The following is a 26,647-nucleotide window of genomic DNA, read 5'->3' as shown; positions in this document are numbered from 1 at the left end:
AGGGGAAGAAAGCAAGAGGACCATCCTTGGATGTTTCTGCAGCAGACCCTCAGCCCACGTGGCTTCACTCCTTGTGGGGGCAGTGTAGTGGGTGAGACTGAGTTGGTCCTGGGGAGGGTCAGGAGTCCCCAGTGGCTGGCCGCTGGTCAGGGCTGACTTGTGGTTTGGCGTGGCCCCACTCTGGTGTCTTCTCTTCCAGAAGCAGGTGAGCCCTTTCAGCAACCCACCCTGTCATAGAGAGTGGCCGATAGTGGCCACTTGAATCTAAACCTGACCTGACAACAGGCTGCTGCAGCACAGAGGGGAGCCAGACCCAGCCCCCATGCCAAGGGCTGGCCCTCTGAGCCACACCTGCTAGGGCAGGAGCTTGTGTGTAGGGGGCCTGGCCTACAGGAGTGTTAGTCAGGGGTGCTGGCCAAGGCTCCCTGTGATCTTCCCAAGGCCTCTGGTCTTGGAGGTTCCCAAGACCAGGTGCGCGCTCTGGGAGGGGTCTCTCAGGGTTGGTGATGGCTCCCAAGGACCCCCTGTGCTCTGGGCTGGGAGGAAGTGAAGTGAAGTGAAGTCACTCAGTCATGTCCGACTCTTTGCGACCCCATGGACTGTAGCCCACCAGGCTCCTCTGTCCATGGGATTCTCCAGGCAAGAGTACTGGAGTGGGGTGCCACTCTCATTCCCATGCAAATTGCCTGGGCAGGTCAGTCAGCACTTCCTCCCCAGCAGGAACCTCGCTCGGAGTGCCGAGAGTCTGTGAGCTTGCCCCGAGGTTGGGGCTGAGAATCCACCGCTGGGGTGTCTGATGTGAAGAGGAAACAGCAAGGGATGCAGGGGTGGGAGGCTGGGCTGGGGGCAGTGGGCTGTGGGGGTGAGGGAAGGGGAGAATGTTGGGGGGTGAGACTGAGGAGGAGCACAGTCAGAGGGGAGGGTTGGGGGGCCAGAAATGTGGATGGACTCGCAGGCTGCAGCCAGTGCAGGAAGACCTGGGCGTGGCCGTCATCTTCAAACAGAAAGTGAAGATACCTCTGTGGGGAGGTGTCTTCAGGACTGATCCGGCCTCTGTCTTTTCACACTCTGGCCCTGCGGGGCTGTGTGGAGCTGCCGCAGTGGGAGGAGCCCCTTGGGTTTGCTGAGGGAGGTATCCGGGTGGGCTGAAGCTGGGGCTACACAGGGCATCCATTCTGGGCTCCCTATGGGCGGGCAGGGGGCGGCAGGCTCTGCCCCTCCCCAACACTCTGTGCTTTGCTCCGAGAGGACACTTCCTCGCAGGCTCAGGTGGCTTGAGAGCACGTGCTGTATTTGGGTGTTAAGGCACAGCTGTGTCTGCTCCCCTCTCTGCCTCTCCCACGTAGGAGAGGGAGCTCGGGGGACCAGGAGGTAGCCACCTGTGCCCACTGGCACCTCCGTGGTCTCAGCTGTGACTGTCTTGTTCTCCTCGCTGCAGGCAGGGGTGGGGAGGAAGCCTGGGCCACCGGCCTTTCTCCTGCACGCACAAGGCAGGAGTACCCAGATACAGCCTGGGGGAAGGGGAGGGAGGGGTGTCCTGGCCAGGGGTCAGGACACAGCCCTTCTAGAGTCTGCATGTGGTTACACCTGCGGGGGAAAGTGCAGGGGCTGGTTTCCTGGCCCTACGCCCTCCGGCAACAGCCAGCCCCACATCCAAACCCAAAGGATCAATGTCCACGGAGAAAAAGCCAGTGGGGCCTGTGAGCATACTGGGACCCAGAGATGCAGCAAGGGCCTTCCTCCCCATCCTGTGGGATTGAGAACGAAAATTCACCCGTGCTGGCAGCCAGGGAGTCACCACGTTTGTGCAGCAGTGATGCCCCAAACCTTTCACTCAATCTGATCGTGAGAAAACACGCTCAGACCTTGGAAGAGACAACTGGCCTATGTTAAAACGTCAAGGCTGAGACAGATGCAGAAGAGGGCTGGGTGGGACTCTGCCCAGCTTAAGGACACAGGAGAGGCAAGACAGACAGCGCCATAAGGATCACACAAACATTCTGGACACAGTGTGGGGATAATCAGAAAATCTGGATGCGGCCTGCATATCAGCTAATATTACTGTATGTTCAATTTTAGGAATATGATGTCTGTGTATGTGTGGAAGAATGTCATTTTTAGGAGGTACATACTGAAGAATTTAGAAATATTCTGGGGGTATTTTATAATGTTAAAGTGTATTTTATAATGTTAAATTTTATTTTCTAATGTTTTGAAAAAACGTCCCTGTGAATGTGCGTGATGCATGTCACACAGAAGGTGAGTGGGAGTGCAGGGTAATAAAACATGACACAGTGTTAACCCAGGTGAATCTCGGGCAAGGCTTCATGATGTCCATGAACCACTTTTTCAATCTGTCATTTGCAATCTTTTAAAATTAAAAGTTGAGGGGAAATAGGTACTGAGAAATAAACACACGGGGAAATAAACAGAGGGGAAATAAACACACGGTGCGGGCCTTCCTTTAAGCTGGGCTCATCTTTTCAATGGAGAAGGAAATGGCAGCCCACCCCAGTATTCTTGCCTGGAGAATCCCAGGGGCAGAGGAGCCTGGTGGGCTGCCATCGCAGAATTGGACATGACTGAAGCGACTTAGCAGCAGCAGCTTTTCAAGTCCTATAATTAATGAGCTTTTTTTGGCCATGTTGCGAGGCTTGTGGAATCTTAGTTCCCCAACCAGAGAACAACTCCGAGCCATTGGCAGTGAGAGTGTTGAGTCCTAACCACTGGACCACCAGGGAATTCCCCAAGTTATTCTTTGCGGTGATGACAGTCACCGCTCTTACTTTCACAAAGCGAGGCGTCGTGACGCAGTGTGTTAACTCCTCTTACTGGGCCTCCTGCCCCCGAGGGAAGCCCGTCTGCTCCTGCGATTCCTGGCTCACAGACACATTTCAAAAATCAAACTGGGACAGGCACCACGCCACGTGGGCGGCTATGTGACCACAGACCACACATACCGTGCTCCTTTTCAGGGTTTATTTCATCTGCTAACATTCATCTTGACCTAGACAAAAACAGTTAGATGATTATGACTTGCGTTTCCATCAACTCATTGTTTTGTATGAGTCACCAAAAGGCTTCTTCTCAACACTTTTTTTTTTTAATAAGAAGCTATAAATAAATAAAGCTTTAAACGCTCCTGGGTTCAAGTTAAAGACTTCCAGTTCCCAAAAGAGTTCACAGACTCACTGCTTGGACAGTACTGCTGTCCCTGAGTCCTCCTCCGAGAAAGGGTGCTGCAGGCTGGCACAGGGGAGCTGTCCGCACACTGCACGCTTGCCTCTGTCCCTCGGCCCTGGGAAGAGGCCAGGGGCCACCCTTTCCTGAAGCCCCAGCCCATGGCGTCGGAGGAGATGCTGCAGGCATGAGAAGCCTTCGCCTCAGAGCGGGTGTCCTGAGCAGGCAGCAATGGACGGGAGACCCCAGCAGCTGAGGGTGATGCCAGCTGGGACCCTCACTGACACCCATCAGGGTGTTGGCTGGAGCCGGGACCGCCTCCTGGATGCAGCGGGGAAGCCGAGGAGACCGTGTGACTTGGGACAACAGGCCATAAGCTACAACGTTCCATTATGTACAAACAGATCCTGCACTCAGGCCCTCACACTCAGGAGCCCGCCTTGAGGAGGGTTGATGCAGCCAGGTTACTGGCTGGGTGCCAGGGGCTCAGGCAGAACAGCGCTGAGCTCTCCTCCTAGTGGGAGGCCACTGCGCAGGCTTGTGTGAGCCTCAGGGCGCTTGTGAACCTGGAGCAGGCCCACCGCATGTAAGTATCAGCAGATCCCCACACTGACCTCACATCCCTTCAGAAGAGCCACTGAGTCACCTGGCGCTCACCACCTCAGCATGATGTGTCCACTCTGGGGGGCTGCTGACTGCTCTGCCCTTGAACTGCAGGATGAAGTGGCCAGTGGCATAGGAAGCCCCTGTGCCAGACAAGCGGTAACGATTCTGCCTCCTGGGTAGCCACCTCATTTGACAACACCCTAACTTTCCTGGTGCTCTGGAAGGGTCCCCGCTCCCACTCTCTCACTCCACAGTAGGGTGGCTAGGGGAGCCTGGGGTGGAGAACCCCAGGGGATCTGCCCAGGAGGCTGCAGTGGCCCGTGGCCCTCACCTCCTCGAGTCACGTATGAGTCCTCTATTGGACAGAAGAGGAGCCTGTCCACCTCAGGTGTGGGGCTCACACTCAGCTCCCCAGACCTCAGGTCTTACATGGACAGGGGTACATCCAGAGGTGACGCTGGCCTGGCCCCCTCGAGTATCGGAGGGATGGGAATGGGGCAAGCATTTGCAACGGACTGAACATGGCTTCTCCAATCGGCAGGGCCGCGGGGATGGGCCTGACCAGCTGGTGTGGGCAAAGGCGCAGGAAAATGCAGGGAGAGGCTGGGATGGGGGTTTGTGTATCCGGGCACAAGGAAGCCACCCAGAACTGTTTCTTCCAGCTCTTAGCTGAGAATCTGGAAGAACTATGTACCCTATCCTGGCTGTGCTGAGCCACCATGGCCCCAAGCTAGTGCTTGTGGAAACGGCCACTGCTTGCAGTGTTCTAGCCAAAGGAGCTCTGACTGAACTTAACACACAGGGTTGCAGGGGCGATGGGGTGTAACCTCAAATAAATGTCCAAGTGGTGGGCTTGGAGCCAGGGGCAGTCCACTAACAAAGCCCAGAGGGTAGGAGGGAGACCGGGGTCAGGTGGATCTCCGGATTTCCACCCGCTTCCTGTCTGAGCTGCAGGCTGGGTGGTCTGCTCCGTCACAGGCAGCACCGTCCTCAGCCACGGCCTTTCTATTCCTGGGATGCCCTCTGCCCGTGGGAAGGGGCACTGCAGTGTGGGGCTATCTCCCCGCAGCTCCCCTCAGTCTAGGGATTGTGGACAGTGGGGTGGGGGACCCCAGGCGATGTGCTTTGATCTCCTCACCCAAAGCATGAGGCCACACTGGGTTTTGACCTTGGGCTAGAGAGGGGAGAGGGCTGCCCAGGGGCTAGACTAGAAATGTCTTGGCTTTACACGAGGTGGGCCCTGACCTTGAAGACGGGTGAGCTGAGAGCTCCATTCCTGAGGCCACTTCAGAGGGCTGCCTGTGTCCCTTGAAGGCCCTCGGGCAAGGGTTTCCCTGGAGGCTGAGGGGCTGCTGGGTGGCCTGAGGCTGGGGGAGGCGGCCGTGTGCCTGGCGGGCATGCCACACACCTGACCTAGCAGGGCCGCCTTCCACCACTACACGGGCCTTTTCTAGTCTTCAAACCTGTGGCTTTTGTCACCATGAGGTGGGGGCCAGGAGAGTGGGTCCCCGCTTGCTCCCAGCCCTGCAGGCCAGGTGGGGTGTCCTTCAACACACTTCCCATGCTGATTTCGCCGACCCCAGCCTGGCAGAGCGGGAAGAACCCGCCCGCCTGGCTTACCCCGCCGCCGCTCAGGGCGCCTCTACCTTCTGGCTAGCGGATGGGGGTCCTCCTCCTTGAGTTCTGGGGGCCGTGTGTGCTGGCCAGTCTGCCCAGCCCCGCTGCCCCCGCCAGCCGCCACTACCACTTCTCCAGGATGTGGCTCATGTAGTCCTCCGTGGGCACGCGGCCGGGTTCCTCGGCGTCCCCCCGCGGCGGCGCCTCCTTGGCCCGGTGCAGCAGGCGCTCCTCACGGCTGCGGAGGCGCTGCTGCCGGCGCTCCAGCTGCCGCTTGTACTGGTAACGCTGCTGGAAGAGGTCCCGGGCATAGTCGTACAGCTGCATGTCCAGGTCGTTGAGCTCCTCGATGCGCCGGATGGTGTCCTCGCCCACCTCCACGCCGCCCGCCCGCGTGCTGTTGTACTGCATGAAGGGCCGGATGAACTTGAGGTTGAACGTCCGCTCGAACAGGTACTGCGTCTTGCGCTGGAACTCGGTCAGGCCGAAGAAGGCCATGCCCCGCAGGTTCTTCTTGGCGCTGTCCAGCAGCAGCTGGGCCCGCTTGCCCTCGGGGATGAAGGACAGGTTGTAGCAGCCCACCAGGCTCAGGTCGGCCAGCATGCGCACTTGGCGGTTGTTGGCCAGGTTGTAGGGGCAGTCCATGAACTCCTGCAGCGTGCAGCCCGACCAGTCCGTGCCCTCGTAGCAGGGCGGCAGCTCCTCGGGCGTGGGCGTGCGCCCGTCGCACATGTGCAGCGACGTCTTCCACGTGGCCCCCCGCTGCACGTGCCGCCACTCGCTCAGGTAGCGCGACACAGGGTCACGCAGCAAGGTGATGTAGTAGAACTTCCTGCAACGAGACGGGGACGGGGAGGTGAGGCTGGGGTGCCCGGCAGGGGCTGGAAACACAGACACCGTCTGGGGGTGAAAGAGGGGGCAGGCTGCGGTCCTAAGTCTGACTGCTCGGCGTCTATACTGTAGGACCTCCAGGGAGCGCTGGCCCCCACATCTCACTTCTCTAATGGCCACCGCCAGATGAGAAACCCAGGTGTGAAATGTGGCATGACCTGGAAAGATTATGGACCACCACCTCTGATGCAGAGTGTGACCACCGCAGCGTCTTGTAGAGCCCAGCCCTGGTGCCCTCTTGAACCCTGGTCCCAGGTCCTCTCTAGGACCTTCTCCTGAGCCCCAGGCATCAGGCCTTGCTAGGGACAACCTGACTCTGCCCCCCAGGGGGTGGAGCGTGGTCCCAAAGCCATGTGGATCCAGCAGTTTAAAGGAGCTGTTCATGGGGGCAGGCTTGGTGCCACACGGAGGGCCACTCAGAAGTCACTCACAGACCCCCTAGGTCAGGGCCTCCCATTGTGCCCACTCCGTTTGGCTCCTGCAGCGGTCCAGTGGGGGAGGGTTACCAGATCACCCAGCTCAGGACCCACTGGGTGAGCCATAACTTATTTATATCATCTCCCAGCAACTGTTGCAACCCCCACGTCCTTCAAGATGCCATCTGCCCAAACTGGAAGGAAGGGGCATCTGTGCCACAGGCCCCTGCCTGGCCACCTGCTGTCCTGAGCCCCCACTCCCATCTCTGCCCTCCTTTGCCCATTATACATATCAGCAGACACGTCAGCTGTTTATGTGCTGGCTTACCATCTTCGGAAAGGGGGAGTGAGGGCACTGATCAAAGTGAGCAGAGGGCAGAAGACCCCCAGATGACCCACCCCCCACATCCAGGCAGCTGCCTGACCAGGATGAGACTGGATGTGTGTTTTCTGGAGGTGCTCATGGCTCAGAGACACGAGGAACTGGGCAGGCCACACGTTCATGGGAGGCCAGCCCCTGCCGCTGAGTGCCAGGCTAAGCCGGCCCTGCCCCAGCCCCACACCGGAGGAAACTGCGGAGTCTCTGACCAGAGCGAAGCTCCTCTTGCACTCACATCTGGGGTCCCTCACAAACAGGGGGCATCCTGCCTCTCACCCGCCAGCAGGATCTGCCCATCCAGGCCGTCCAAGCGCTAGCCTGTAAGAGTCCAGAGGAGGGGAGAAAGGATACAGGGGAGGAGGTGACGAGAGGAACAGCGAGAAGTAGAGCACTCAGTTCATCTAGAGAGAAATGGCTCAGCCGCCGCCTAGCAAATGAATGTGGAGACCAGACCCAGGATCACAGAGACGACCCATGAAGCATGTGTTCAGAAAACCAGAATATGTAGAGAGGACTGGCTGTCAGAATGGCACTCAGTTTCTCTGTGGACCACCAGATGCTGAGTCAATGGAACAATGGCTTCAAAATGCTGGCAGGAAATGACCAAATGGATTTCAGGTCTAGCCAAGCCATTTTCACACCAATGAAGGCTTGGGAAATGTATTTTCTGTGACTCCTGCTCTAGGAAGACACTGGAATGAGCACTTCATTTAGCAAATTAAAAAAAAAGTGTAGGAGACAGGAGCTGGAACCCAGGGAGATCCTAGATATCCCCTGGGCGTCCCACTCGGCCTGTCAGGAGTAGAGGGACGGGGTTCTAGAAACAGGGGCACGGACAGATTGCCTCACACCACAGAGCATTTGTGGAAAAAAACACATGGTATGGTAGATACACGGCAGGTCTTTGAGATCATTCGGACAAAACCAAGTCTATGAAGATGGAAGACAAACTAGGTAAAAAGTAGGGCAATCATTACATCCAGGAAAAATGAAAAGTTACATAAAAAAGAAAACTAAGTGTACTACTGGACTCAGAAGAAAAACACTGGTTTTTGAGATATTAGGATGTTAACGGTGGTTACTAATAAAAACTTGAGCTTTAACTCTCCTTGGAGGATGGGTGGGGGTGTGGAGAAGGATAAGGGCGTAAGAACCTACCTCACTCACCAGAACAGAAAGCGCACCAATAATGTCTAAAGTAACCAATCAAGAAACAGCATTACAGGACTTCCTGGGCGGTCCAGTGGGGAAGACGCCGAACTCCCAATGCGGGAGGCCTGGGTTTGATCTCTGGCCAGGGAACTAGATCCCACGTGCCACAACTAAAGATTTTACATGCTGCGACAAAGATCCTGCATGCTGCAACTAAACATCCTGCGTGCCACAATGAACAAGGAAGGTCCTGCGACCCAGAGCAGCTAAACAAATAAATATTAAAAAAAAGAAACCGCACTAAACATTATTTAGAAGCATGAGAGTAAAAACATACAGGCCGTTCTCCGTCTATTCATTTATTTTTGGTTGCACTTGGTCTTCGCTGCTGTGTTCAGGTTTTCTGTGGTTGAAGGGGTGGGGCTCCTCTTGCACGGCAGTGCACACGCTTCTCACTGCAGTCGCTTCTCTCGCTGCGGAGCACAGGCTCTCGGCGCGTGGGCTGGCACCTGTGGTGAATGGGCTCAGCTACCCTGCGGCATGTGCAATCTTCCCAGACGGGGAATCAAACCTGTGCCCCCTGCATCGTGTCCCTGTGTCCCCAACCTCTCTATCACAAGGGAAGTCTGACAGGAGACTAGTGAAGAGAGCTGCAAGAGGTCCTTTGGGGAAGGTGGAAAGGAAAAGCAGACCTGCTGGTTTTTATCATAAACCTCCTGGAGCTATCTGTCTTTAAGCATGTGTGTGAATTCTTATAACTAAAACCATTAAAAGTAAAACAATGAGGAAACTGGCTATAAAGACATATGGAGAGATGCTCCCCTTCATTAGGCATCGAGGAAACAGCACCCTCAACCACAGTGGGGTACCTGCTGGAATGGCACATCAGAAGTGGGGCAATGACAGCTTTCAACAACTGCTTCTGGGATGTTTACTGGGGACAGCGGACACGGAGTGACTTCACAGGAAGGCTGACGGCACACACAACCACCCCATGACCCTCAAGTCCCCTCCTAGGCACACATGCTGGGCAACCCTTGTCCGTGAGCTCTGGGAGACGTGGACAAGACCATCACAGCACACTGCTGCTGACGGCCCCAAACATCCCCCGCAGAGGCACGCATCCACAAACGGGGTGCATTCTTCCGACAGAGCACGGCTCAGTGACAGAAGGAACAAACTGCGGCTACTCACAGCAGCGCGGGTCAATGCGATGAGTAAGATGTCGCAGGAAAAAAAGCAAATTAAGAAAACACAGAAGAGTACTACCGTCTGAGCCACCAGAGAAGCCCTGTGGTTTATCAAGCTTCTAAAGGTAAAACCAAAGAAAATACTGTTTAGTGGCACAGGAAAAGGTGATGCTAAAATATTAACAAGATGAGATGATGTGAGACACAGGAAAGCTCAAGCCAGAGGTCAGCTTTGGTCTGCTGGAGGGAGGTGGGCACGGTGGCTCCCATGGCACTGCTCACATCCTCGGGCTTAAGACAGGCAGCGAGGGGCTTATCTTTATACTTTATTCCTTACATACATTCAGGCAAAGTATGTTTGGGACATATTTCTTTTGTGTGTCCCAAACACTTTATGATAAGGAAAGCGGTTTTAAAACCAAAGTTCTCCAGGGCAGCCTGTGAAGGCCCTAGAGGGCTTTGTCAGTGTGCTGGTTCCCCTTCACTCCTGTGCCAGCCAACTCCAGGAGTCTGCGGCTCCTCCCTCACCCACTCTGCCACACCTGCTAACGGGAACAGGCAGAGGCTCCACAGGGAGGGGAGGACCCCTCAGGGCACCACCTCTGGGGACCGTGAGGGTGGCCAGCATTCTGGGTCAGTCGGGGCTGCCCTGAGGCTTGTGAACTAACTACACAGTCAGCCAGCTGCTCCTGACTCGGGGAGGAACCACAGCTCCTCTGGAGCTGAGGGTCTGGGCTGCTGGCCGGCTTCCTGTCGAAGAGGGCTTTGGGGTGCAGACAGGGCCGGCAAACAGTGCACTCCACTCCCTGGAGCAAAGGGAGGGGGCCTCACGCTCAGCCTCTCTGCCTCCAACACAGAAGCTGCCCATGGAACTCAGTGGGCTGGGGCTGGTCTCCTGGGAACTGGGAGGATCCACAGTGGGCATGACTGCAGCTGGGTGGGGAAGTGAGGAAGAGGAGGCGGTGGAAGCCCGTGGCCCTGCCCTGGCACTCAGGCCCCAAGGCACTCCATCAATGCGCGGCAAAGGGGATGAACCAGCAGCGTCTCCAGGGCCCCAACGGCCATGGCTGCCATGCCCACCACAAGCCAGGCACAGCCCAAACCCAGACACTTTCCCCCTTTCAGGCTCAGAGCGGGCAGGGCTCTCATAGAGTGCTCTGGGCTGGGAGGGGCAGAACCAACAAGCATGGGAGGAAGTAATGAATGGTGCGGCTCACCAAGGGGGAGGTCAGGAGGACTTCTCAGAGACGGTGGGGACACGGCCTTTCGTGACTTGAGAAGGGGGCAGTACAGGCTTGAGGCGCAGGCAGGGCCAGACAGAGAAGGGTCTTGTTCATTTACAGGAAAACAAACTCAGATGGGAAATGGCACAGCGTGCAAAATTCACATGGACTTCAAAGACAGAACATGGGACTTCAGAGAAACTTCAGGCTGTGAAATAATTCTAGCTTGCATGGGCTGCAAGCAGCCGACAGCCCAAACACGAACCTACTGTGTCATGCTTCCTTGCGTTTAATTACGCTTTGTTTAATGCTTTCTGCAACCCTGGCTGTTCTGACATTTTTGTGTGCCCTGGTTCAGTGCATCCCACAGTCACAGATGTCCTAGTGGACAAGCAGTGTGTTTTCGTGGGTGCAAACACCGCTAACAAGGATGGGCCAGCTCTACAGTTTTAAGAGTCTGAGTTCTGGGACGGCCCTGGAGGTCTGCTGGTTAAGACTCTGCTTTCACTGCAGAGGGCGTGGGTTCAATTCTTGGTGGGGGGACTAAGACATCTCTTGCTGCTCGGTTCAACAACAACAAAGCCTGAGTGATGGGCGCTGGGAAAATTCTGCAAGATGCAGCTTTGTGATCCTTCCTTGGAAGGTGACAGCTTCGAAGTGGCTGAATGGCAGGGGCTGGGGAGCCGACCCAGCTGCAGGGCTGGGATCAGGGAGTGGGCCTTTTTCAGCCTGTCCTCATAAGCCTGCTCCCTCCTGCACCTGCAGCGGGCATCAGGCAAGCTGGAGCCCACGTCCCAATTGGGAGGTGGCTTTGTACCCCTTGCACTTTATCAATGAGGAGGAAACCAGAGCCAGCACCTGTGCTCTGAAGCAGAAACAGCCCCTCCCCTTCCACAGGTCATACCTGCAGTGAAGGGGCTTTATTTTCTCTCATCTGTCCAAGTGTGGGTTTGACCCAAACCCCACTCCTGACCCTCCTTCTGGGAGCCCAGAGCCAATGTGGGTACACAATTCTGTGGCTGGATGAGTAATTACTCTTCTAGAAGGCAATCTGCCCTAAAGAGAAAGGCTGAGTAATGGTGAGGTTGTTGCATGTTGGTGACATGTTGGCATCATGGGAGATATGGATGCATAAGTTGAGGGCAGACACACATGGCAGACAGTCCCGCAGCCAAGGGCACAAGGTACAAGGCTGCTGGCATGGAGCAGGGCCTGTGCCCACCTGTGTGGTGACACCTGTGACCCGTGACCCCCACCCAGGATGGGAAGGCACTGCAAAGAGGCTCTCAGGATGGTGAGACTATGGATCTTTTCTAACATTTTATAATGAAAAACTTCAAACTTAAAGAAAAGTGAACACTCATATGCCCAAATAGGTGATTTAAAAATTTTCTTTCTTATACTTTGGCATTGCCTGCAGTGAGCACACATTACTTAAGTAACTGAAACAAGTAATAAAGGTTATAAAGCATCTCTGTTGCTTGGGGTGCAAAGAGGCCATCAAAAAGGGCCAGCTTTGCAAGGTCTGTGCTCCTGTGTGCTCTGTGACAGGATGCCAGCTGCCCTCTCCCCTCCTGGGTGGTGGGCTCTGCAGGCAGGTGTTTGTGAACAAGGTCTAACTCACAGAAACAAACTCGGACCCTGAAACAAAGGTGGATTTTTCTACCTGTACTAACAGAGCTGTAGCTCCCTAATTGCACGTGAGGACACTGTTATTTAGGATTAGAATGATAACACCACCCCCCCCTTTAAAAAAAAAAGAACAAAAAACACTGCGTATTACTTCCAGATACACAGTCAGTGAAAAAAAAAATTAATGTATAGGGGGAATGGCTTCACTGCCACTTTTCCCCCCCAGGACGGGCTTTGGGGTTCCAGAGCAGCAAGGGAAACTCTGTGAGGGGCACCCAGCTGCATACTGTGGTCTTTCAGGGCCCAGAAGTCTCTTCATGAGGACAAAGGCCACACCGTGAAGCCAGGATCCAGACGGTTAGTTGTTTTTAAACCACACTCTGAGAAGTCTCTGGAACTTCAGAGGGAGGATCCAGGGGAGAATTTGCCACGGGGCCTGCTTTGGGGAGCTCCCAGCAAGAAAACGACAACCTTCAGGGGATCATGGCATGAACCACCTGAGTTAATTAGCTCACCGAGCTGAGCTCCGGCTGGCAGTCAGCACTGCTGACCTCAGGCCAGGCGCTCCCCAGGGCTTGCGCCTGGCAGTACCCGCTCCTGCGGTCCCCTGGCTTTGGAAAATGCTGCATGTGGGTCCAGCCAGCTCCAAGGAGTGCATTCATGCCATAAAACAATGCAGTGCAGAATTCACAAGGGGTTTGGTGCCTTAAAAAAAGCCCAAGCCTGACCTAGCTCTGATTTCCATGGTCAGGTGGAAGCAGCTGAGGTGTGGGGCTGGCTGCCCCCTCCCCTTCCTGTCACGGGAAGGGGCCACGGGCATAGCTCCCTGGGGGCATGTCATCTCCCTCACCTCACCACGACTGAGCAGGCAGCACGGGCTCAAGCGAGTGGAGTCTGGTGGGAGAAGCGGTGGGCCCCACTCTGATCAGAGCGGCAAGGATTGGGCACTGGACCATTCCCAGGAGCACAAGAGTGAACCAGCTGATGGGTGAACGGCCAGCCTCCACTGGCTCGGACTAGCACTCACCTCCCTGCACCAGAGTATGCCCCCGCCCTAACTGCTGGGCTGGCAGCACAGGTGGGGAGCCCCCTTCCATATGCAGGAAAGGCTCGCCCAAGGCCGTCCTTCCTGGCCCACGTGTCTGCACAGCAGCTGTGAACTCACAGCTGTTATTTTAGTTAGTTCACTGACTCTGCTTCCCAAAATACCTGGGGTGGGAGAGTGGCCCCACAGCATCAGTGGCTGGATGCTGTGTGCAGGCAGGCGGGCCAGTTCCCGCCCTCCTCCCAGAGCCCCTATGCCCTGGATGCCCAGGGCAGACAGAACCTAAAGCTGATACCATCTATGGCAGAACCAGAATGGAAGCTCTGAGACAGGCCTGGCCCTTCACTGGTCATCCTAGCTGGATGGGTGGGGAGGTAAATGATGGCCCAAGGCCACCTGGGCATGGGAGCCTACCAGTCTTCCTTCTCCAGCAGCAGGGACACCTGCAGGCACGTGGCCTCCTGCAGGCTGGTGCCCAGCTGGTCTCACAACTCTGCTCCCTGCCCCACCTACCTCCAGCAAAGTGGGGAAGCCCTCCTCAGTTCACCCAGTGAGCTGAATTCTTACAGACAATGGGGAAAGTCCAGCTATAGGGAGTGGTGCTCACGTGGGCCTGCAGATGACTCCACAGGCTTTGGAAACAACATGGAAATCCCTGAGGAGGAAGACGCTCATGAAGCGTCTTGTAGCCAGGTGTGGCTGTGTGACTCAGCCTGGCCATCAGGATGTCCTTAGAGACACCTCCCCATTGTTTGTCTCCTGCTGGCTAGAATGTGGATGTGACTGCAGAGTGCCAGCAGCCGCCTTGAGCCATGAGGCAGAACATTGCTTTCTGGGGATGGTAGGGCAAGAGAAAAAGCCTGGGTTCCTGGTGTTTCCTGTGGCTGCACCACCTGCCTGGCCTGCCTACGCTGGGCTCCTTTTCAAAGACAAAAAAAAACTGCCACCCTATCTTGGTCTCTGAACCTTATCCATCTACTCTAGGACCAATGCATGAGAACCCGGGCATGATGAGAGGTGAGGCCAGCCAGGTCCGAGTGTCAGAAGTCCAATAACAACTTGCATTACTTAAGTGAACTCTCAATGCTTTACCCTGGTCATTCAGGACACTCCCAGACACTTTTTAGAAAGGAAATATTCCCATTTTGCAGATGCAGAAACTGAGGTCCAGGAAGGTTAAATAGAAGACCCAGCCACAGAGTTGGCTGGTGGCACTTCTCCAGCCCCTGAACCCTGTCACCGCCTGGTGAGAACTGTTCACCTGCTGAGCTACACCCTCCTAGAAGGCACACAATCATATAACCTGGCACGGCTGGTCCTGGCCACCTGCTGACCACTTGCCAAACAAGTCAGCAGTGGTGGCATTTTAAACTAAACCATGGATGCAATTTATGACCCATTTTCTTTAAAGAAGAGTGAGTTAATGAAGAGTCAGAATGGTCTGCATAAAGGTAAAACACATCCAGGCCCACAGGGAGGATGAACTGGCAGTGCTGAGCGCAACCCCTTTCCCCAGCAGTGGGGCCATCCTCCTGACAGCTGTCCTGGATGGGGAAGAGCCGAGGCCTTGGCCTTGGGTGCCTCGCCACGGGAGCTGGGGAGGCCTCCAGACAGGTTTACTCTGGTCACAGCCTGCTTCAGCCCTGCCTCCTGCTGGCTAGTGACCCTGATGCAGGTGCAGAGCCTGGGCGGGGGCAGGGCTTGACTCTCACGAGGGTCGCGTGCCCCTGCTAAGGCAGGAGGAGTAGGGCTGAGAGCCAGGCAGCCTGAGCCCTCACAGTGCTTCAGCGGCTCTGCCCCTAGGCCCTCGCTCCCTACTCTAGGGAGAAGCCCCCAGAAGCTTCCGCTTGAAGGAGGGGGGCCTGGCTGGAGGCCTAAGTGTGGCCGGTGACACGTGAGTCCACACTCTAGATGCAGGCCTCTCTGAGCATCTGGCTTCCAGAGCCTCTAGGATTCTGCGTCTCAAGGGATGGGACGACTTGCGGGGGCGTGCCCGTATGGCCCTGGCGCGCAGTGCGCCCCCTACCGGCCAGGGCTGGTATGTTCAGGCTGTTGGGAGGGGGCTGACACCCTGCGTGCGGCTGCCTGAAAGGGGAACAGGGGAGGGGGGCTGTTGGCCTCCAGGCTGCGGGACCAGGGATGGGGCCGTCCCACAAGTCCACAGGAGCAGAAGGCCCTCCTCAGGCACCCTGTGCCTCACGCCTCCGCCTGGAGGCTCATACATTGTCTTCCTACCCCTGTGGGGACCCTGGCCGTCAATGACGCCCAGTGCTGGCTCAGAGGGGCGGTGCTGGGAGCTAAGAGCCCCAGCTCGCTCCCTGGGCCAGCACAGACACAGGCCCTGCCGGCGCCCAAACAGCTGTCCCGGCAAGGAGGCTGTGTGTGCAAGAGACAGGAGGGTGAGCAACGGCGGCTCTGTGTCCTGGCGCTGCGATCCGAGGCATCAGACTCGGGCAGACCCCCACCTCCACCCATGTGGCCTGGGGAGGGTCACCGGCCCCTCTGAGCCTGTGACTGTGTCCAGCACCTCCCAGGTCCCTTCAAGGATCTGGCGAAAGGCTATATGTAACGGACCTCGCAGCCCAGGCAGGTATGGGTGTGTGAGCTCTGAGACCGCATCCGTCTGTGTCTGGGAGCGGCGCCCTCTGCAGGAGCCCATGGCTCCCTCAGGTAGGACTGCTCTTCTCCTCTGTCACAGAAGCACCTGCAGGACCAAGGCAGCCCCGCCCTCAGGCAGCATTGGAAGGGCTGGACCTGTGCCTGTGAGACGCCCGGATGAACACGCACCAAGTGGTCAGGTGCCTGATGCCAGGGCAGGGTCAGCTGGGCCGCCAGCGGGTGGCACCTGACCTGGGATCTGAAGGACAGGCAGGAGCATGAGGGGTGGGAGGCAGCATTCCTCACGAGCCCCCAGACCACAGAGGGTAGAGAGGAGGGGTCCAGCCAGGTCGGGATGGGCACACCAAGAGCACAGAGTGGCTCACCAAGTGCACGGGCGGCGGGGAGCGGAAAGGAGGCTGTGGTTTCAACAAGGCAAGGACTTTGTTATCACTGAGAAAAAAGGAAATTTTCGTCCTTATTTCAAAATCCCAAGTTGCTGAAAAACACGTATGAAGAAAAACAAGTCTTCCTAGCTGAGGTGGAGGAAATATCCCAGTAGTCCCTTCCTCCTCCCCTGACAACAGCCAGAGTTTCACAGGCATGTGAACATCTTCCCTTGGTTTATACACAAGGTTAGCACAGTTTCGGGGAAGCAGAGCAGGCTATCTCAGCCCCCAGCTCTGTGGCACAGAGAATCCAAGGAATTGCTGACCACGCGGGGACAGCAAGGTGTTCCTGAAGGCAGGGAACATTCCTGAGTGCACTCCTGGGCCTGCAGCCCTGCTTTCCCCCAGAGGCAAGTGACCAGGAAGAGGGATCCCCACGGAAGCCTGGCCCTTTTCTCCCAAGCCCCCTGACCTTCATGATCCCACTGGACCCTCACAAGGCCCCGTCAGGACACTCATGGGGCAGGGGTGTGTGTGACTTAACCCCCAGGCCAACACACACTGTGGGTGGGCACAGCCCTGGGCACATGCAGGGGGGAGGAGAGACCCACAGCGACAGCTGGGTGCTGCGAGCGGCCCGCCTCCAGTCAGGCCCCCGACTCAGTCTGCCCTCCTGCTTCCAGCCTGCGGTGCCAGTCGCTCTCGAGTCTTGGTCAGGGCGATCACCCTTCAAGAACCTCTCAGGCAACACGGCCAGTGCTGGGGGCTTGGGTGCTCTGCCTGTGAAGGCTCAGGTGAGGCTGCCTGCAGAGGCAAGCAGGAACAGACCCTGCTGTGCGGGGCAGGGCTGCACAGACCCACAGCAGGCCTCCCGCTGTGGATGCACGTCCTGCCATCCCTGACACTGATGGACCCAGCGTCGACGCCCAGCCCTGACCCCCACTCCAGGCAGCTGATTGGAGAGGCTGTGGCTGACCTGCCTGAGGTCACCAGAGGGTCCACCGGTCCTATCCTCCCAGCTGTGGCCAAGCCTGGGGTTACACTCCACCTGCCCAAGCACAGGTCTCTCCAGGGATGTCCTCTCTACCAAGCAAAGAACTGACTGACGGCTTTTTGGGAGCTTGTCCGCTGTCTCCAAAGCCCCCATGGTGAGGGTCAGTCCCAGGCCTGGATCGGTCAGCAGATCATCAGAAGCGGTGCTCTGTCCGGGGCCATCCAAAGGCAGTAGGGAGCCTCCCCTGCCCTCCAACTCCACCAGGCTTCCATCCGCGGCTCCTGAGCAGGGCTCTGGCCAGGGAGGTGCTGCTCAGGAGGTGACCAGCCTGGCACCAGCAGGGCCCCACGGGGCTGCCATTCACACACGCCTGCCCCCTGGCACTTTCTGGCTTCTGACACGGGCAGGGAGGTTTCACTCTCACCTGAACACCATATGTGCCCACTTCGGGGTGAAGTGCAGGTGGCCAGCCTGCTCCTTCCCCGGGAGGGGCTGTGTGCCCAGTGATGGGGCCTGAGGCCTGATGCAGAGCCTTCGTCCCCTGTCATCAGCTTGAGTCTCGGCCAAGAGCTCTCGGGGCCACTTTCTGCGCTCCTCGGCCTCTGCTGGTCCTCCCATGTCCTCTGAAACGCTACCTGCAGACCCGCTGCGGCCTGATGAGGGCGGCGTGAAGGATGCAGAGTGTGGCTTGGGGGCACACTCCCTGGGGACACTCTCCCTGGCTGTGTCGGGCCCTGCCAGGGCATGCAGCACGCATGCCCGGCTCCACCTGCTCCCATCGTCTGCCAACCACACCAGCCTCTGTGCCTCTGTGCCAGGGACAAACCCCACAGCAGCCAAGAGCAGCACAGAAGGCGTACGCAGTAGGGCCCAGCTCAGCGGACACTGGCTCTGCCAGGTCACAAACAGTTCAGGGCCCAAAGAGAGCTCAGGGAGCTTGAAACCTACATCTGATGACCCCATGCCAAGCGGGACAGCCCTCCTGGGGACCCCGCAATGACACAGGGGCCCACTTAACATACGCATGATGAGCAAAGGCACCGCATCAGAGTCTGTTACAACCTGACGCCAGCTCTGGACAGCACACAAACTGGGCACAGAGGAAAGGCAGGGCAGAGACACAACACACGCCAAGGGTGGAGGGGGCCTGGCCCCAGGCTGGAGCTCCAGGCAACTTTTTCTTCTGCTTCCAATGTTTTGTTACTTTCCCCGTTTTATATAACCAAGCATGTATTACAGAGCAAACACACAAAAAGATTAAAGGCCCTTTGTGCGCCTGATCTAATCTGATTCTCTCACTAGAGGTGTGAAGTCAGAGGCCTAGGAAGATCTGGGCCTTCCCGGTGGCTGTGCAAACGTCTCCAAAGCCGTGAGACCAGCAGTTACTGCTTATCTGGGGGCCAGCAGCGCCAACACTCATCAGGGGACCACTGGGGGCAGCCCGATACTCCCTCCAGGCTCAGCCTTCTGACCCCACAGCTGGCAGCTGGCTCCAGGCTCCACGATACCCCTCTTCCCAGATGAATCCCCCTGGTCCCCTCCCTTGTGGCTGCATGAGGGCTTTGAGCAGAGAGGAGGGGCTGGCCTGTGGCCCCTGCTCCGTGCACACACGTTCTCCCACAGGAGCACAGGGGCACAGGGTGGAGCAGGACTGACGGTCTGATGGGCTCTTTGGATAGGAACTGTTCTTCCCTGATACAGAAGGTCAGAGCCTAAACGACACATGCTCCAGACAGAATCCACGTGATGTCCACGCTGACTCGGTGTCCTGTTCTCCCCTGCGGTGTGGTCTGTGTGCTCCCAGGGGGGCGACCACCCGGGAGCTGGGAGGGTGGCCACCTCAGCAATGAACCTTGGTCCCTGGTCCTTTACAGAACAGGGTCCCCCGGGCCACCTCAGGAGCCCCTCCAAGGGCTTCTGTGGCCGGGCCCCACCTGGCACTCACTTGCTTTATTCCCACGACCTCCGGGGCGGGCACCACTGTCAGACAGGCAACCTGAGGCTCAGGGGGTCCTCAACCAAAGTCACTCAGTCACGAGAGTGATAACTGGTGTGTGAGTCTGCCACTGACCCCGGATGCAGGGTCTCCAGGAGGAGCTGGGGCAGGATGCACCAGGAAAAGGGGTCCCTGCCTGCCAGGAGCTCAATCCCTTAACTGCTATGTGGCCCTGATAGGCAACTCGAGGAACATCTCTGTATCCATTTCCTCACCGTGCAACACAGACTCCATGCCGTCCCAAGGACCCCCACCTGGCCAGAAGGCAGGAGAGGAGGGCCACAGGAGAGGAAACAGCCAGAATGAACTCACCTGCTCTTGCCATCCGTGGGTAGGGGCGCCAGGAGAACGTGTGTGTGAGAGAGAGAGAAGCCGTCAGTCAGAAATAGAAAACTCACAAGCAGCCCCATAAGCTTAAAAAAAAAAAAAATCAAAGCAGTAGTTAAAAGTCTTCCTACAGGTTTTCGAGTCCCGAGGAATGTCTGCAGCCTAGTTTTACACAGTTCTGCCAAAATGCAACAGAACAAAACCAAGCACAGACACACACACTGTACAATGTAGACACACATACATGTAGACACACGTACATGCAGACACGCACACAAGTACATGCATACACACAGACACAAGTGCATGTATACACACAGACCAAGCACATGCATACACAGACGCACACAAGAGAACAGGGGCAGTACACACATCCACACGTGTGCCGAAATGACAGACATTAACAGCAGTGTCTTTCTACGGGAAAGGTTTAAAGTTTCACTACTATTTTAACTACTTTGTAGGTCTGACATTTCTCAAAATAAAAAGTGAAGGGACAATTCCTACACAGAAAATTTCTACCAAATTTTAAAAGCAGATTACTCAACTTTATGCAAACTCTCACAGATAATAGTAAGGAAATGCACACTTCCACCCCCAGCTCATTCTATGAGGCCTACACAACCCCAATACCAAAATCAAACATACACAGGAGAAGAAAGGAAAATTGAAACTCTTCATTCTCAATATAGATGTAAAAAAACTGTAAACAAAAATCTTGTCAAATCGAATCCAGTAGAGCATATAAAATATGACACTATGATTAAATCAGGTAATCCCAGGTATGTAAGGATGATTTAACATGAGAAAATCCACACATGGATTTTCACACCAGCAGATTACAGACATCAACAGATATGTAAGAAGTTATGTAAAATTATGTTGCTGCTGCTGCTAAGTTGCTTCAGTCGTGTCCAACTCTGTGCGACCCCATAGGAGGCAGCCCACCAGGCTCCCACATCCCTGGGATTCTCCAGGCAAGAACACTGGAGTGGGCTGCCATTTCCTTCTCCAATGCATGAAAGTGAAAAGTGAAACTGAAGTCGTTCAGTCATGTCCAACTCTTCACAACCCCATGGACTGCAGCCTACCAGGCTCCTCCGCCCATGGGATTTTCCAGGCAAGAGTACTGGAGGTTAAATTATTATTCATGATTAGAAGAGAATTCCTATAACCTGAAAAACTATCCAAAAGAACCTAGAATAAACATGGTCCCAGTGGGGAAAGAGTCCGATGCATTTTCTCTACGACAAGAAATGGGGCAAAGAGGCCCCTCCTCTCCTCGCTGCATCTCTCCAGTCTAATGATGAAATGACAGGAAGGAGTCTGTCTACCGTGTCTCTGCTGAGCACCTGTGTCCAGGCTTCACCCTCAGAACCTGGCTCGGGGAGGGGGCTGCTTTGCACGTCCAATTCTCTCTGCTGGGACCTGGATTGACCCACAGGTAGGGTCTGGGTTGCTCTTGGAGGGCTGAGGGTTTTGGAGACTTGGGGCAGCTCTGCATGCTCCCAGTGCTGAGCCTCCTGCGGCCTGGACCTTGGGCAAGGAGGGCCCCTGCCCCAGGTGAGCTCAGCAGATGCGTCAGCTGCCTGAGCGCCCGCTTCCGAGTGAGCTCAGTGGGCTGGCTTCTGGCCCCGAGCCCCTGGCTGTATGACCTGGGGTCTCCAGAGACTGCTGTGTCATCTGGAGCAAGTGGCCCAGGAGTGCCCCTACGGCAGCAGGATGTGGGGCCAGGCCTCTCCAAGCCCATTTCCTGCTTCCTGGCGCCGGCCCTCACTGCCTCAATCGGCTGGCCCTTTCTCCATTTGCAGGAGGGATGAGTGTACTCAGGAAACACAGGAGGCATATGGACCGACCGGAGGGGACAGCCCCTGCGAGGATGAGTCCCAGCTGCTCTGCCCTAAGCTCAGAAGGCTCTGGCCCTGGGGCCTGCTCGCACTCCATCTGGTTTGGTTGAGGGGCCCACAGGTGCCGTCCTGCCCAAGTAGAACTGTGCCTCCTAGGAGACAGTTCTCAGCGCTCCCTTCCCTCCATCTAACTCCATCATGGCCCAGGGTCACCTGGATCACTCCCCTTGACCTGCCCAGGCGAATCCCCGCCAAGCTCCTTGATCCCAGGGTGGTGGCAGGGAGAGGCTCTGACCCAGAAGGCCCCTGCATGCCCAGCAGAGGAGCCCTGTCTCTCTGGGGTGGAAGGAACCAGCTGAGGGAGGCTGCCCTGGGCAGCACTTGGGGGAAAGGGCCGCACAGGAAGAGCCGGCCAGGAAGCCGGCAGGCCGGGCCGAGCAGGCCCCAGGTCCTCCCCCCTCACAAGGACGAGCTCAGGTGAAAGGGGTGAGGCCTCAGAAGGGCTGTCCCCAGTCACTCACGTCTGTCCTGCCCTAGAGGCCGAGCCCGGCGGGATTCTGGCTCCCCTACAACCACACACTCAGGCCCAGCAACTGAGGCGGGGACACCCACACCACGTGCTGACGAGGAAGTGCTGGGCCCAGGCCCACACGAGCCTGGATACAGAACCACCCAGGGTTGGAGCCTTGTACTAAAGGCAAAGAGTGTTCGGTGTCCAGAAGCTCAGGGGCCTGCTTCCGAGGAGAAGCCAGGCCAAACTGCCCACCAGCAGGGCTCTCTAGGTCTGGCGGTGGGGCAGGACAGGGCGGATGCCAGCACCTGATCTAGCATCCTATCCCTGGTGGGGGCACTGCCAGTCTTCCCAGAAACCCCTTGGTATGACGCCAACGTGAATGGGCAGTAGCAGCACACGGGTCCCTCTGGGCTGTGGGCACTAGGCAAAGGCCCAGGCTGTCCGGCAACACAGGGGGCAGCGTCTGAGTAAGCGAGCAGGGCCCCGGGTTCAGGGTCTCCCAGGGCTGTGGGTCAGGGCATGGCGTGTGACTCACTGGGCACGGGGGTGGGGTGGGGGGCAGTGGTGGGTGGGGTACACTCAGCCGACAGGCTCCACCTGCAAAGGACAGCTTGACTCATGTGGGACAATGCCAGACACAGATCCCAATAAAGAGTGTGCGAGGGAGGCAGCCTGGCAGCGGGGCTGTGGTCGGGGCTCTGCGGGCCCGCCAACGCCTCTGGTCACCGCTGCTCCACTTCCGCGGTAGAGGACACGTCCCAGCACTGACAGGCTGCCCACCGCCCCACTGTGGCAGCAGGCAGGACCTGGGGGGCCCCCTCCTGGCTCAGAGGCAGGGTGCGGCTAGCACGAGGGATGTGAGGAGGGAGAGGTCACAGCTCAGGCCTAGAGATCAGGGCACTGGGGGCCCCAACGGCGGGGCGCCCACCCCTTCAGGGCCTCTCTAGACAAGTCCAAGGGGCTGCAGCACAGGGTTATCCACCCCCTCCGGAGGGCAGGCCACCTTATCTGCTTCCCCCAGACACGCATGGTCGTCCCAGAGTTCCCCTCTGGTCATGTCTGTCTCCCCAAGGTTCAGGGCGGGCAAAGCCCTCGGCCAAGGCCTGCCTGTTGGGCTCCACGTGGGCCTGGCCCACTGGGCACTTGAGGCGGGGCTATGGGGAGCCACCCCCATTGCTGTCGACCTAGGCCCATCCCAGCCCAGGTCTTCCCAGCCCTTCCAAAGGACACAGGTCTTTTTTAGGACCGGGGTCCCTGTGCCGTCGGAGCTCACTCAGCCCATCACTACCCTCGGAGCTGGGCTGACAGATCGAGGGCAGGTCCCACATGCCTGCCGCAACGAGCGTGGCTGATGGCTGGCTTCTTTGTGCCAGGGCCCTGGGGAGGGGGCTCCCTCAGGGATCTGAGTGCAGGCTCGCCTCCTTCCTCTCTGGCCCCGTGCTCTTCACCCACTGTGACACTACCTCCCTCTCCTTCCCAGCTCTGACCCCACTCCTGCCCCAAACGGTCCCTGGAGACTACCCTGGGGACAACCAGGCCCAAGTCTGGGGTCCTCTGTGTGGCTGCAGGTTCCTAGCTGTGCATGTGCGGCCTGGTTTTCTGTCTCAGGGGCCCTGGCTGAACTGCTCCCCTGCTCAGTAACCCTCCAGGCTGCTCCTTCTGCCCCAGTAGGCAAGCCCTCTGTGTGCAGCAGGGACTCCGTGTGAACCAGGCACCCAGCCCCCAGCTGCACGTGCACCTCCGTGCCAAGAAGCACTGCTCCCCAGTCTTGTTCCAGGGACCCTCCTTCTCCCCATCTTTCCCCTCAGACCCTCCGTGCCCTTGCCCACCTCTCAGCCATGGTGTGGTTTTTTCCTTCTCCTGGCCTGTCTCCCACTAGCCTGGCCCATCTGCCCTAGTCCCCAGGGCCAGCATGGGGCCTGGGCAGAGCAAGGATTCAGAGAATAACTCAGGCTCTGAGGCTGGAAATGAAAGTGATCAGGGAGCCTGACGCTCACTCCCTGAGGCCCCGAGCAAGAGCAGTGAGTTGGGGTGGGCTCGGCCACCATCGTTCACCCATCAGGTAGCTTCTGTGCACAGAGGAGGCGGTTAGGACAGTGGATCCCAGAATTCCCAGAAACCTCGCTCTCCGACTCCTAGAGGGGAAGGACCCTGGAGGCTGAAAAGCGTCAGCAGCAGGTAAACCATGGGCCCCCAGGCCCTGGGGGTGGACTCCCTGCTGGCTGAGAGCACATGTCAGGCTGTGTGTAGCCTGCGTGGAGAAGCAGGGTGGGCCTGGGGGGGGATGGCACCCATGGGACCCAGACGAGGGTGCTGCAAGATGGGGTCTGAGTGCGTCCTGAGGGCAGGACCACGGCCCCTGCACGGGCTCTGGCACCCCTGCCTTCTGTACACGACAGTGGACCCCACAGGGGCTCTGCAGGGAGAGCTGGGGAACCATTAGGGGGCCACACTGCCTGGCAAGCTTGCCAGGCCCCAGGAGGACTCGGAAGTGGGTATGTGCACTGTGGAAACATCTCCCGGGGAAGGAGAGAACCCGAACTGTGTCTGGACGGTCAGCCAAAGGGCTGCGGCCTCCCGGCCTCCAGGGTGCTGCCATCCCGCCTCTGTGCAGCCAGGGCCTCGGCTGCCGAGCGACAGCCTCAGAGGCAAAGGCCACTGCGCTGCTCTGATGGGGCGCGAGTCCTGGTGGGAATCGGGAAGCAGGAATGTGAAGGCAATAAGCCTGCGGGAGGCGCCAGCGGTGCCCTAAGTATTGTGACTGCCATTCAAAGCCCTGCGCCCAGGAGAGGGGCAGCGACAGCGCGGTGGCCTGAGGCCCCTGAGCCACAGACAGCCCGATGCAGTGACGCCGCGTGAGCCCAGGGTCCCCAGCACCCTCGAGCCTGCCCAGCATGGCATCCCAGGGACAGATGGGCAGAGAGGACACTGGGGTGGCCTGGCTCAAGAAGCCCACGTGTGTGCGACTGCAGGTCACTGGGAGAGTGCAGGCCACCCACCGGAGCAAAGACACAGGTCACTGGGAGAGTGCTGGCCACCCACCGGAGCAGAGACACAGCCGCCGCCCGGCGTGGGCTGGGGCCTGCCTGCCACACAGGGCAGGGGTCCCTGGCCAGGACGGGGCCTGCTTAGTCTTCCAGCTGTCTTTAGACGACCAGACGGCCACGCTGAGCCCGGCAGAGGCGGACTAGCCACGCTGGGATTCCCAGGGTGTGCGCCTGGCCCCGCCATGGGTCCACATGGAGATCACCACAGGGCCAAGCACACCATGCAGCTGCCAGTTGTCAGCTCAGAGCTGGAGCCAGCGTGGGGGGACATACCCCCTCCTCTCTGCACCTACCCAGACCCTCCACTAGACACCTGCCCCCAACTCCACACAGCACTGTCCCCCCACCCTCCAGCCTTCCCCAACTTCCAGGCGCATGCAGTTTGAACTTGGCTTTGCCAGACTCCTCCTGAGGCCGTAAGCAACTCCCGTGCCATCATTCTGGACCACATTCTAGACTGTCCTGCCCTAGGTCACGACCAGCCCAGTCACCAAGCAGCAGAAGAAGACATGTTGGCAAGAATGTGAGAAACTGAACCTTTATGTATGGGCATTCTTGATGGGAAAGTGAGGCAGGATGGCAGTTCTCTAAAAATATTAGACATATAATTATCCTGTGGCCCAGCAGTTCCACCGAAACAACAGAAAGCAGAGATGCGGACAGATACTTCTGCAACCATTCCCAGGAACAAGAGGTGGAAGTAAGCCAAGTGTCCATCAAACAGTAAGTGGAAAAGCAAAGCATGGTATACACATGCAATGGTGTGCTGGTCAACCTGAAAAAAGGAGAGAAATTCTGTCACCTGCCACACACGGATGGACCTTGAGGACATCATCTTCAGCAAAATAAGCCAGTCACAAAAGGACAGATGCCATCTGATTCCACTTACATGAAGACCCTTGAGGAGTCAAGTTCACAGAAACAGAGCAGAAAGGGGGCCGTCAGGGCAGGTGGATGGGAGCGGGGAGTCTGCTTAATGGGTGGAGCTTCAGCTGGGGGAGCCAGGCAAGTTCTGGAGGCGGATGGGGGTGCTGATGGCTGTACAAGAGTGTGACTGCACTTAATGCCGCTGAGTCACACACTTAACAACTGTTAAAATGGTAAATTTTATGTGACGTGTATATCACCACACACACACACACACACATAACACACACACACACACGCACACAGCTCTCCTCCAGTGGAGTGTCTGCAGCCAGTTCTGGTTGGGCAAGTTTCAGGCAAAACCAGGCCAAGCTTCTCAGGAAAGAAGGCAGCCCTGCTCTCTGTACAGCCACTCCAGAAAGCCTCAGCGACGAGGTGACAAGTGGAACTCACCCCGTCTAAATCTGCCCTCAACCACGGTTGACGGGGCACATCCTCAGCTCTCCTGGCGGGGGGTGCACAGGACCAAGATGAGCCCAGAAGCGTGACCTTGCTGAGAATCCCGCTTCTGTTCTTTGGCTGAACAGAGCGAGGGGGCAGCAAGCACCTACCTCGTCTGGTGGGGACAGGGGCACACAGCCACCCTCTGCACACCACGCCAACGATAGGGTCCCTAACCCCAACTGCCTGTGAGGTGGGGCTCTGCTGTCCCACCCTCCTGACAAACAAACTAACTG

General features: G+C 57.5%; 1 protein-coding gene across 1 annotated transcript in view; it reads right to left on the bottom strand.

Annotated features, from left to right (window-relative positions):
• Positions 1 to 2,965: 2,965 nt before the first annotated feature.
• HS6ST1 (heparan sulfate 6-O-sulfotransferase 1) overlaps positions 2,966 to 26,647 on the bottom strand; it is a 39,577-nt gene continuing 15,895 nt past the window's right edge. Inside the window, exon 2 of the mRNA XM_052658547.1 lies at positions 2,966 to 6,235. Within this exon, the coding sequence (XP_052514507.1) occupies positions 5,527 to 6,235 (709 nt within the window). The 3' untranslated portion in view covers positions 2,966 to 5,526. The remainder of the gene's footprint in view (positions 6,236 to 26,647) is intronic.

Source organism: Budorcas taxicolor, chromosome 2 (genome assembly GCF_023091745.1).
Source record: "Budorcas taxicolor isolate Tak-1 chromosome 2, Takin1.1, whole genome shotgun sequence".
Taxonomy (NCBI): domain Eukaryota; kingdom Metazoa; phylum Chordata; class Mammalia; order Artiodactyla; family Bovidae; genus Budorcas; species Budorcas taxicolor.
Note: the sequence above shows the minus strand (reverse complement) of the source record. Positions and strands in the feature narration are given on the sequence as shown.